The sequence below is a fragment of the Ictidomys tridecemlineatus genome, chromosome 11 (genome assembly GCF_052094955.1).
Source record: "Ictidomys tridecemlineatus isolate mIctTri1 chromosome 11, mIctTri1.hap1, whole genome shotgun sequence".
Lineage (NCBI taxonomy): Eukaryota > Metazoa > Chordata > Mammalia > Rodentia > Sciuridae > Ictidomys > Ictidomys tridecemlineatus.
The window spans coordinates 9,910,231-9,922,521 of NC_135487.1; the positions used below are offsets into that span (position 1 = coordinate 9,910,231).

The window sequence follows — 12,291 nt, forward strand, 5'->3', positions numbered from 1 at the left end:
TTTGCCATGGAAATGGGGCTCAGCCTGGCTCCTGGCGGGAGGATCCCTCTCCCAGTGGTGCAGCCTGGCGGGAGGAGGTCTGCGTGGGGAGAGGTCCCGGGCCGCCTCCCCGGGGGAGGGGCTGGGCAGGTGGCCACCAGAGCCCTGAAGGCTAGACCTCCTCTCTCCACAGGGCAGGGGTGGGGTGCTCGGGGACCTCACAGGCCCCAGCACAGGGCTGAGGCCACCCGAGGGCCGAGCCGGCCCCTGCATCCTGTGCCACCTCCGCCCGGTGCAGTGAGCGAAGCTGCTTCTCTGGTCCATTCTGTGGGTTTCCGCCTGTGGGAAAGCCAGTCCAGATGTGCGCTAGGAGCAATGACCTGCCCGGGTCGGGGGTGGGGGGACCTTGGCGTCTGGAGCTGGGACCCCCCCCGCGCACAGCCCTCCAGCTGCCCCCTTGACTGAGGGGTGAAGGGAGCCGCTCCCCGGGCTGCAGGAGGTTGGGGGGCTCTCCTGGTGTCTGCCGGGGAGGACCAGGGGCCCCTGAGACCTCACCCCCACAGGGAAGATGGGCGCGGTCACCATCCTGGCCACAGGGCAGTTATTTGGTTTGGGGGCACCTTCCCATGATGCCAGGCAGCCATTTGCACACAGATGCAAGGTTGGGGACTGGGGGGGCCCTGAGAGTGAGGCTCAGCTGCCCCTCGGCCCCGCCCTGGACGGAACGTCCTCTCCCCCTGGACGGAACGTCCTCTCCCCCTGGACGGGAGCTCAGGGAGAGTCAGACCGCCGGGTGGCCATTTGCCCACTTGCTCAATGTGTATTAAGTGCCTCTTACGGTCCCCGCGCACTGAGCTGGGTGCTACCCACTTAGCAGTGGACGAGGCGGACCGGAACCTACTTCCAGGGGGTTTACAGGGTGGGGGTGACAAGGAGCCAACAAGAGAGCAAAGAGACTGTCACAGGCAGTGAGCTCACTGCCCTGGGAGGGAATGTCACCAGGGAACTCGGCAGGGGCCCCAGAGCAGCCGGGTGCGGGAGGACGGGGGACAGCAAAGCAGCGGCCAGCCCAAGGCAGCCGAGGACTTTCCAGCCGAGGGCAACAGCAACCACAAAGGCCCTGTGGCAGGAAGTGTGAGGTGTGACAGTGACAGAATGGCAGCCACCGAGGGTCACCGAGCCAGAAGGTGAGCTATGAGAGAGAGGTGTGTCCCATCCAACCAGGAGGGACCTTGACGGCCGTGAAGGACACTGACGGGTTTTCAGAACCTGTGGTTTTGGAATATTCCCGCCAATACCAGGAGCCCGTGCAAGGTACAGTGACACTTAGGAACGATGTGACGAGACACCCCTGTGCCCTGTGCAGTCCTCCCAGGGCAGGCTGGCTGCAGGGCTCCCGGGTTCTGGCGGGGGCCACCAGGGCCCCCTTCCCTTGTGAGACGGCCTTGGGTTCCTCACCTTGAACCAGCCCTGGCCTCCGACCCGCCGCCTGACCGCCGCGTGTCTTCTCTTTCTGAAAAACACAATTGGATCCTGATTCCACTGGCTGACATCTTTGGGGCTTTTGCACCCCGTCAGAGGACCTGGGCGCGGCTCCTGCTCTCTCCTCTGATGGCTCTGAGGGCCCTTGGCCACCTCTTGTCACCCATCCTGCTGCTCATGGTCTAGAGTCTGGGCGCTCTGGGCCCCACTGATGCCCGCCCCTGCCCGCCCCTTCCCTTCTGAGTCCCCACAAGGCTCATGCCCCCGAGGAGCACCCCACGAAATGGAAATGCTCACGGTCCACCTAGAAAACTGGGTCTGTTTTCGGTTCACAGGTGGTCTGCCTCGATCCGGGCAGCTGAGCGGCTGGCAGGCGGCCCTCACCAGCGCCAGGTGGGTCTCCCTTAGCTGTTCTCGGTTGCCCCTGAAACCCCAGGCGCCGGGCTGCCGGCTCCCCCTAGGGCCCCCTCGAACACAGCAGCCACGGACGGCCCGATCCGGGGTCTGGAGGTTGAGTCTGAATGAACCAACCGGGACCCCGAGGCCCCCCAAGGTGGCACCTTTCCAGGGCCACGTCAGGAGCTCTGTAGCCCCAACCCCGGAGGCACCACATTGGCTCTTTGCGTAGTTCTGGGAGGGAGGGAGGGAAAGCACCCGCTGAGCAGAACAGGGCACCTCCAGGTCAGCAAGCCCGAGAGACGGACGGGCAGCGGCTGCCGTGGACCCCGCGGAGCCCGGCAGGACCAGGATCCCCAGAGGGACACGTCCGAGGCAGCGCTGGACACCGACCCCCCAAGAGCCAAAGAATGAACCTCTCTGTTTCTTTCCCCAGGAGAAGCGGCTCGTGAATCTCTGTTTCCAGCCGTTCTTCTCCAGGTAAGAAAAAGGAGACAAAAATCACCCTGACCCAGCACACAGACTGCCGCGGCGGTCGGCGGGGCGCCCGCTCCTCCTGGCTCTCACCCCGGGCTTTCGGGGGTCCCCTTCCCTGCAGCGCTCATGGGCTGCGGCCTGCTCCCTGCCCCTCAGGGTCTGCGAGCTGCTTCCTGGGCCCAGGGTTCAGGGACTCGGATGGAAACGTGCAGGCCCCTGTCCCCTTTCAGGAAAGGGAACTTGATGTGGCCGAAGAAGAGTCGGTCTTGCTGGTGGCTTCGCGTGGCCTCCGGTCATTTCTTTCCACGTTGAGATCCCCAGAGCCCTTGAGAGTCCCTGCTGCGGGCCGGGCTCAGAGACGGCCAGGAGCTCCCAGGAGGTTGGTGGGGTTTAGGGCACCTGATCCAGGTGGTGGGGAAACTGCAGCTGAGCGGGGCAGGGCGGCTCAGCAGGCAGGGCCCGGGGAAGGCGGCGTGAGCGCCATTTTAGGGAGATGGATTTTCCTCTAAGGGTAATAGGGAGCCCTTGAGGGGGTAGGCAGACCCCAGCAGGCTGCCTGGATGGGACACGTCATTGACCCCTGTCCCCCCACACGGGGAGTCCTGTTGCAGTGGTCGATCCAGGAGGCCCACTCCTGCTACGTCCACCCTCTGCCTTCTCTGGAGAGAGCTGAGGTTTCACCGCGTTCATTCGGCTGCACAAAACGTTTTAACGCCCTGCGCTCTGGCTGCTGGGCGCGGCCTCCTGCAGGGAGAGCTCTGCCTTTCCTCTCTGCCTGGGGCTGGGCGGGTCCCTTCCTCCTGGCACAGGGAGCAGGAGCCCGCGGGACATCTGGAACACATCAAAGGCCTGGCCCAGCCAGAGCCTGGTGGCTCCAAAGGCCCCTGGACTCCTCCAGGAGCGGAGCCCCTCTGCTCCCCGGTGCCTCCAGGCTGACCTGCCGCTCTCTGTCCCTCCTGCAGGCCTCTGCTCCCCGCAGCTGCTCCCCGAGTCCCCCAGAGTCCCCTGGAGAGTCCGGCCTGCGTCCTCCCAGAGCAGCACTGGAGAGTCTCTTCGTGGCTCTCCGGGGGCTTCGCTGCTGCTGCTGCTGGTGACTTCTCTCCTTCTTGGTCTGGCCCAGGCCTGGCCCCGCGCCCCCACCGGCAGGATGGCTCAGTCCAAGGCCAACGGCTCCCACTACGCACTGACCGCCATCGGCCTGGGGATGCTGGTCCTGGGGGTCATCATGGCCATGTGGAACCTGGTGCCCGGGTTCAGTGCTGCTGAGAAGCCGACGGCGCAGGGGAACAAGACCGAGGTGGGCAGCGGCCTCCTCAAGAGCAAGACCTTCTCCGTGGCCTACGTGCTGGTCGGGGCCGGGGTGATGCTGCTGCTGCTGTCCATCTGCCTGAGCATCCGGGACAAGCGGAAGCAGCGGCAGAACGAGGAGCTGGCCCGAGTCCAGCACCAGACGGGGGCCGTGCCGCGCGCCCAGGAGGAAGACAGGTGAGGGCCACTCCCGCCCCGAGGGGCCCACGCCCGCTGCCCGCACCTGGGAGAAAGGACCCTTTAGTCCCGAGGCTTTGTCTTCCCACCCTCTCCCAGGAAGACGCCGCAGAGCTTTCCATTCTACAAACAACTTTATCCTCCTAGAGCAGGGCTTCCCAGGCCAGGTGTGTGGACGGCTGACAGGTGGACTGCAGCTGGACAGCCCCTGGGAGTCCGAGCAGGGCCTGGGGGACTCCTGATTGGTTGTTCGTCCACCTGACCCCAACGGGCTGTGAATGTTTATGCTGAATTGAAAAGGTCAGGGAGCAGCACTGCGTTGGACCTAACAGGCCTCAGACGTACTAAAAGTGGGTGGCGGCCAGGTATAGTGCCACGCCTGTAATCTCAGCGACTCAGGAGGCTGAGGCAGGAGGATTGCAAGTTTGAGGCCAGCCTCAACAATTTAGTGAGACCCTGTCTCAAACTGAAAGGTCAAAAGATCTGGGGATGAGGCTCAGTGGCAAAGCACCCCTGAATTCAATCCCCAGACCAAAAGTGAAAATAGAACGTAGGTGGTCAGTTGGGGAACAGGTGATAAAGGCTGATACCCGTTAGAAAAGAGCCCTGCAAACGAGCCTGACAGACGAGCAACCAGTCAGAAACCCGCAGAGGTGTTCAGGACTTAGCCATGAAGTCCAAAAAGAAAGGTGTCCCTGTTTTCTCTTTGCTTTTCCTGGTCTTTCATCTTGGCCAGGGGAGACAGTCCAGGGTTGGAGCGTTGCAGGAAGGTGGGGTGCAACCAAGTGGGGTGCAGGAAGGTCAGGTGCAAGATGATTGGGCACAGGCAGGTGAGGCGTCCGCAGGTGGGGTGCAGGATGCTGGGGTGCAGGCAGGTAGAATGCAGGACAGTGCAGTGCGAGCAGGTAAGGTGCAGGCAGGTAGGGTGCAGGATGGTGGGGGACAGACAGGTGCAGGGCAGGCAGGTGGGGCTCAGGCAGGTGGGGGCCAGAGAAATGGGGTACAGGAAGGTGGGGAGCAGGAAGGTGGAGGACAGACAGGTGCAGGGCAGGCAGGTGGGGGCGAGAGAGATGGGGTACAGGAAGGTGGGGAGCAGGAAGGTGGGGTACCAGCAGGTGCGGTGCAGGCAATTGGGGTACGGGATGGTGAGGGGCAGGCTGGTGGGGCACAGGACCATGGGGGGCAGGATGGTCAAGCTCAGGAAGGTGGGGGGCAGGCAGGTGGGGGGCAGGATGGTCGAGCGCAGGAAGGTCGGGGGCAGGAAGGTGGGGGGCAGGCAGGTGGGGCACAGGAAGATGGGGGGCAGGCAGGTGGGGGGCAGGATGGTCAAGCTCAGGAAGATGGAGGGCAGGCAGGTGGGGGGCAGGATGGTCAAGTGCAGGCAGGTGGGGGGCAGGATGGTCAAGTGCAGGCAGGTGGGGGGCAGGATGGTCGAGCGCAGGAAGGTGGGGGGCAGGATGGTCGAGCGCAGGAAGGTGGGGGGCAGGCAGGTGGGGGGCAGGATGGTCAAGGGCAGGAAGGTGGGGGGCAGGCAGGTGGGGGGCAGGATGGTCAAGTGCAGGAAGGTGGGGGGCAGGAAGGTGGGGGGCAGGATGGTCAAGTGCAGGAAGGTGGGGGGCAGGCAAGTGGGGGGCAGGCAGGTGGGAGGCAGGATGGTCAAGCTCAGGAAGGTGGGGGGCAGGATGGTCAAGTGCAGGAAGGTGGGGGGCAGGCAGGTGGGGAGCAGGATGGTCGAGCGCAGGAAGGTGGGGGGCAGGATGGTCAAGCTCAGGAAAATGGGGGGCAGGCAGGTGGGGGCAGGATGGTCAAGCTCAGGAAGGTGGGGGGCAGGCAGGTGGGGGGCAGGATGGTCAAGCTCAGGCAGGTGGGAGGCAGGAAGGTGGGGACAGGCAGGTGGGGGGCAGGATGGTCAAGCACAGGCAGGTGGGAGGCAGGAAGGTGGGGGACAGGCAGGTGGGAGGCAGGATGGTCAAGCTCAGGCAGGTGGGGGGCAGGATGGTCAAGCACAGGCAGGTGGGAGGCAGGAAGGTGGGGGACAGGCAGGTGGGGGGCAGGATGGTCAAGCTCAGGAAAATGGGGGCAGGCAGGTGGGGGGCAGGATGGTCAAGCTCAGGAAGGTGGGGGGCAGGCAGGTGGGGGGCAGGATGGTCAAGCTCAGGAAGGTGGGGGGCAGGCAGGTGGGGGGCAGGATGGTCAAGCTCAGGCAGGTGGGGGGCAGGATGGTCAAGCTCAGGAAAATGGGGGGCAGGCAGGTGGGGGGCAGGATGGTCAAGCTCAGGAAGGTGGGGGGCAGGCAGGTGGGGGGCAGGATGGTCAAGCTCAGGCAGGTGGGGGGCAGGATGGTCAAGCACAGGCAGGTGGGAGGCAGGAAGGTGGGGGACAGGCAGGTGGGAGGCAGGATGGTCAAGCTCAGGCAGGTGGGGGGCAGGATGGTCAAGCACAGGCAGGTGGGAGGCAGGAAGGTGGGGGACAGGCAGGTGGGGGCAGGATGGTCAAGCTCAGGAAAATGGGGGGCAGGCAGGTGGGGGGCAGGATGGTCAAGCTCAGGAAGATGGGGGGCAGGCAGGTGGGGGGCAGGATGGTCAAGCTCAGGCAGGTGGGAGGCAGGAAGGTGGGGGACAGGCAGGTGGGGGGCAGGATGGTCAAGCACAGGCAGGTGGGAGGCAGGAAGGTGGGGGACAGGCAGGTGGGAGGCAGGATGGTCAAGCTCAGGAAGGTGGGGGGCAGGCAGGTGGGAGGCAGGATGGTCAAGCGCAGGAAGGTGGAGGGCAGGCAGGTGGGGGGCAGGATGGTCAAGCACAGGCACGTGGGAGGCAGGAAGGTGGGGGACAGGCAGGTGGGGGGCAGGATGGTCAAGCTCAGGCAGGTGGGAGGCAGGAAGGTGGGGGACAGGCAGGTGGGGGGCAGGATGGTCAAGCACAGGCAGGTGGGGGCAGGATGGTCAAGCACAGGCAGGTGGGAGGCAGGAAGGTGGGGGACAGGCAGGTGGGGGGCAGGATGGTCAAGCACAGGCAGGTGGGAGGCAGGAAGGTGGGGGGCAGGCAGGTGGGGGGCAGGATGGTCAAGCTCAGGCAGGTGGGAGGCAGGAAGGTGGGGGACAGGCAGGTGGGGGGCAGGATGGTCAAGCACAGGCAGGTGGGAGGCAGGAAGGTGGGGGACAGGCAGGTGGGAGGCAGGATGGTCAAGCTCAGGCAGGTGGGGGGCAGGATGGTCAAGCACAGGCAGGTGGGAGGCAGGAAGGTGGGGACAGGCAGGTGGGGGGCAGGATGGTCAAGCTCAGGAAAATGGGGGGCAGGCAGGTGGGGGGCAGGATGGTCAAGCTCAGGAAGGTGGGGGGCAGGCAGGTGGGGGGCAGGATGGTCAAGCTCAGGAAGGTGGGGGGCAGGCAGGTGGGGGGCAGGATGGTCAAGCTCAGGCAGGTGGGGGGCAGGATGGTCAAGCTCAGGAAATGGGGGGCAGGCAGGTGGGGGGCAGGATGGTCAAGCTCAGGAAGGTGGGGGGCAGGCAGGTGGGGGGCAGGATGGTCAAGCTCAGGCAGGTGGGGGGCAGGATGGTCAAGCACAGGCAGGTGGGAGGCAGGAAGGTGGGGGACAGGCAGGTGGGAGGCAGGATGGTCAAGCTCAGGCAGGTGGGGGGCAGGATGGTCAAGCACAGGCAGGTGGGAGGCAGGAAGGTGGGGGACAGGCAGGTGGGGGGCAGGATGGTCAAGCTCAGGAAAATGGGGGCAGGCAGGTGGGGGGCAGGATGGTCAAGCTCAGGAAGATGGGGGGCAGGCAGGTGGGGGCAGGATGGTCAAGCTCAGGCAGGTGGGAGGCAGGAAGGTGGGGGACAGGCAGGTGGGGGGCAGGATGGTCAAGCACAGGCAGGTGGGAGGCAGGAAGGTGGGGGACAGGCAGGTGGGAGGCAGGATGGTCAAGCTCAGGAAGGTGGGGGGCAGGCAGGTGGGAGGCAGGATGGTCAAGCGCAGGAAGGTGGAGGGCAGGCAGGTGGGGGGCAGGATGGTCAAGCACAGGCACGTGGGAGGCAGGAAGGTGGGGGACAGGCAGGTGGGGGGCAGGATGGTCAAGCTCAGGAAGGTGGGGGGCAGGCAGGTGGGGGGCAGGATGGTCAAGCACAGGCAGGTGGGAGGCAGGAAGGTGGGGGACAGGCAGGTGGGAGGCAGGATGGTCAAGCTCAGGCAGGTGGGAGGCAGGAAGGTGGGGGACAGGCAGGTGGGGGGCAGGATGGTCAAGCACAGGCACGTGGGAGGCAGGAAGGTGGGGGGCAGGCAGGTGGGGGGCAGGATGGTCAAGCGCAGGAAGGTGGGGGGCAGGAAGGTCAAGCGCACAAAGGCGGGGGGCAGGCAGGTGGGGGGCAGGATGGTCAAGTGCAGGAAGGTGGGGGGCAGGCAGGTGGGGGGCAGTATGGTCAAGCGCAGGAAGGTGGGGGGCAGGCAGGTGGGGGGCAGGATGGTCAAGTGCAGGAAGGTGGGGGGCAGGATGGTCAAGTGCAGGAAGGTGGGGGGCAGGCAGGTGGGGGGCAGGATGGTCAAGCGCAGGAAGGTGGGGGGCAGGATGGTCAAGTGCAGGAAGGTGGGGGGCAGGATGGTCAAGCGCAGGAAGGTGGGGGGCAGGCAGGTGGAGCACAGGAAGGTGTGGGGCAGGCAGGTGGCGGGCAGGCAGGTGGGGCACAGGCAGGTGGGGTGCCGGATGGTGTGGTAAAGTCAGGTGGGGGGCCAGATTATGGGGTGCCAGATGGTGTGGTGCCAGAATGTGGGGCACTGGCAGGTGGGGTGCTGGGTGATGGTGTGCCAGATGGTGGGGCACGGGCAGGTTGTGTATTGGCAGGTGGCGTGCCAGAAGGCTAGCTAGGTGCAGGCAGGTGGAGCTCAGGGGTTTTGGGGCAGGCAGGTGGGGCACAAGCAGGAGCGGGGCAGGCAGGTGGGGTGCCAAGGGTTTGTGGACAGACGGGTTCCTGAGATCCCCATGTTGAGTGGCAGTGCTCATGAGGCTGTCACATCCTTGCCCGACTTGCTCCTGAGGAGACAGTCGCAGGAGGGGACGTCCCAGCAAGTTTGCCAGGTCCCTGTCTAGAGCAGCAGCCCTGGCCGCTGTGTTGTCCACCCGCCAAGGGCAGCGCCTCCGTGGCCCCTCAGCACGGTCCTGCCAGCCATTGCGGATCTGCACCCGCTAACAGGGGACCAGATCTGCCTCAGAAAAGAGATGACACTCAGCATCTTTTTAAAAATATGTTCTTAGCTATCGATGGACACGACGCCCTTTATGTTCGTTCTTTATTTTATGTGTTGCTGAGGATCGAACCCAGGGCCCCACACGTGCAAGTGCTCTACCACGCGCCACACTGCAGCCCGCAGCTCAGCATCTTGGGAGACTGTCACATCACAGGGCATGGGGTGGGCTCAGAGAGGGTCAGGAGAGGCACACACAGGGGTATTCACCGTGGTTTTCTACATGGAAGGACTGGGAATGTTTTGTTTTCTTCCTTAGATTTTTGTATATTGTTTGAATTTTCTATAAGCATCTCTTTCTTTATAGCAGGAGGGAAGTTGTTTTTCTATTGGAGAAAGCCGACTTATTTTCTGATAATAAAAGATAACACAGAACTGAGTGTGGTGGCACGTACCTGTGATCCCAGTCAGTTTAGAGGCTGAGGCAGGAGGATGGCAAGATTGAGTCCAGCCTCAGCGACTTAGTGAGACCTTGCATCAAAAAAATAAAAAGGGCTGGGATGTGGTTCCATGGTAAAGTGCCCCAGGGTTCAATTCCCGGTATCCAAATAAATAACCAGACAAACCACCCTGCTATCCTCGCCAGGGTTCCCCAGAACTGGGTGTGGGGCCGGTGCACGGCATTCAGACTCGTCCTGAAAGCCACAGATAGGCAGTTTGTGGTGTGAGCACCTCCCAGAGTGCACTTACGCCAACCCAGACAGCTGCGGGTCACTGGGTGACGTCATCTTACGGGACCTCCATCTCAGGCGCTGCCATCGACCAAAACATTGTTGTGTGGCTCTTGGCTGTGTGTGTGTGTGTGTGTGTGTGTGTGTGTGTGTGTGTGTGTGTGTGCAAATGTACTATGAGGAACTGGCAATTGGGGCCTGAGGACCAGGGAGCTGCTGGTTGGAAGCCCACTCCTGGGGCAGGAGGAGAGGGCGTGAGATGCTCCCCCTGAACTGGAGGCAGAAGAAGGGAGGCTCCTGCTAGCTGCAACCCTCGTTCTACTCAGGCCCCCAGCAGAGGCCCACTCACACCGGGGAGGGCAGAGTCCACTGATGGAAATGGGAATGTCTCCTGGGAAGATCCTCCCTGACCTGGCCCCCGTGGCCAGTCACACGCCGCTCACTGTCCCTCCTACTGATGCTAGAAAACTTGGGAGACAGAGAAAAGGTCAAAAGAGGAAAACCAGTCGCCCGCACACACCCACCCACGCCAGCCGTGAGCACCCCCAAGCTCCTTCCGGACCAGGGCCAACGGGGAGGTGTCTGTTGCCCGCCGTCCCCTGCAAGTTCAAGGGGGGGGTCCTGAAAGACGCTTTGGCAGGACTCGGCCCGCTGTGCCACCCCGTCCTGAGCACTGGGTTTTCTCTTCCAATCGTCAAATGACGTAAGGGGGAGCGTCTGGTCTTCCGAATCCTGGAGATGAACTTGAGAATAGTTTGAGATGCATGTGTTCACGGTCAGCTGTTCCCTCTCTACCCGGGGACACCCACAGACCGGAGGCTGTGGCGTCCAGTCTTGTGTTGCCTTTCCCAGAGGCCCCCGCTGGGCATTGGAATAAACAGCCCCACAAAGCACGGTGCAGTGTGAAAGGCTTCCAGGCCAAGGGGGTCCACACCCAGGTAACGCTGCGTAGTAGGTGGGTGTGGCCTTCGCCTCCTGCCCTCCCGTTTCCTCGATGTATCATTTCTCCGTCTGTAAAATGGGCCTCCCAACCGCGCTCCACCCCTAGTCAGGAATATGCAGTCGGTGTGGTGCGTTCAGGCTCCTGGTACACAGTGGTTCGCGGGGCTGGCAGGGTCTGCAGCCCCCTCGGGGGGTGGGGTGACCCGTGCTCACAACCGTGTGTGTTCGTGTCTTGCAGCCAGGATGAGGAGGAGGAGGAGGACGAGGACGAGGCGGCCTCCTCCAGGTACTACGTCCCCAGCTACGAGGAGGTGATGCAGGCGCACTACCCACAGGGCCCCGAGCTGCAGCAGAGCCCGAGGATGAGCGTCTCCCTCCCGTCCTACGAGTCCCTGACGGGGCTGGACGACACCACCCCCACCAGGGCCGAGGTGGAGGCCAGCGCGGGGCCGCCGCCCGCCAGGCAGAACTCCAGGCTGGCCAAGCGCCTGAAGCCCCTGAAGGTTCGCAGGATCAAATCCGAAAAGCTGCACCTCAAAGACTTTAGGATCAACCTCCCGGACAAAAATGTCCCTCCCCCCTCCATCGAGCCCCTGACTCCCCCGCCCCAGTACGACGAGGTCCAGGAGAAGGCCGCCGACGCCCGGCCGCCCGACTGAGGGCCGCGTCCCTCCTGGCTCACCCTGAGCCACAGACTGAGACGCAGCCGCTTCGCCCCGGCTGAGAAGCCCAGGGGCCACTGTGCCCTCGGCCATTCAGATGGGGGTCCGAGTCCCGGGAGCGGTGGCTGACGCCCCTCAGAGCTCGCGTGGCAGGTGCATCTGGAAGAGATGCTGCCCTGGCGCAGGTGGCCCTCTGGACCTCGCCAAGAGGGGCGGCGGGACGTCTGCCCTGCCCTTCCCCAACTCTGGGTCGTGGGCGCGACATGTTCCTTATTTTTTTTTTTTTTTTGAGTCAGAGAAAGATGCCTGGCGACGGTCCCACGGTCGCTCTGCTTCTGCGTTGACTGCTTTGTTTCATAGGAGCAGCAGGTTTGGCATCTGCTCTCTTCCCTGGAGTCCTGAGCCGGGGTGCACCTGGCCAGCTTCCCCAGAAGGACCGGGCTGTTTGATGACGGGGGCGATGGTGGTTGGCGGGCGGCCCCGGGGGTGGCTCTCTCAGGCCCCCATGCTCTTGGTGTTTTGGAGGCCCAGGGCCTGAGGAGCTTCGGCACCTGCTGCGGAAGACCGTGGCCTCAGTTGGCGCCGTCTGCCCGCCTCTCCTGTGTGTGGCTCAAGAGGGAAGCCGTCGTGTGCGATTCCCTCTGACGTGTGGCACGCTGAGCTTTTTGTAATAAACTATTTTGTATGTAGGACATTGGACTCCTGAGTTATCTTAGCAGCTCTTCCAAGACTGGCTAAGCTCCGGGCATATGCTCTCCCACGTCACCTGTACCCAGGCCACCGCCATTCTGCAGGTTCGTTCTCCAGGCCCTAAGTTAGGTAAAGCAGCCCGTGTCACACGGCTGGTAAGTGGATTTGAGCCCATGCCACCGGGCTCCAGGGCCTGCGCTCTCACAACACTCCGCTGTGCGGCTCCGGACGTTAATCTGCAGACTCTGAATAGGGACTTGCGCTTCCCCAGATCTCAGAG

The 12,291-nt window shown here is 63.6% G+C and overlaps 1 protein-coding gene across 11 annotated transcripts in view; it reads left to right on the plus strand.

Moving 5' to 3' along the window:
* The window catches only part of Tmem51 (transmembrane protein 51), a 47,102-nt gene extending 35,089 nt beyond the window's left edge, over positions 1 to 12,013 (plus strand). For 3 of the 11 annotated variants that reach the window (XM_078025332.1, XM_078025331.1, XM_078025333.1), the window contains exons 2-6: positions 1,797 to 1,854; positions 2,294 to 2,337; positions 2,565 to 2,713; positions 3,297 to 3,819; positions 10,898 to 12,013. In XM_078025332.1, the coding sequence (XP_077881458.1) occupies positions 3,482 to 3,819; positions 10,898 to 11,318 (759 nt within the window). In that variant the 5' untranslated portion in view covers positions 1,797 to 1,854; positions 2,294 to 2,337; positions 2,565 to 2,713; positions 3,297 to 3,481 and the 3' untranslated portion in view covers positions 11,319 to 12,013. The remainder of the gene's footprint in view (positions 1 to 1,796; positions 1,855 to 2,293; positions 2,338 to 2,564; positions 2,714 to 3,296; positions 3,820 to 10,897) is intronic. The other 8 variants (XM_078025329.1, XM_078025328.1, XM_078025330.1 and 5 more) reach the window with 3 other exon arrangements.
* Positions 12,014 to 12,291: the final 278 nt, after the last annotated feature.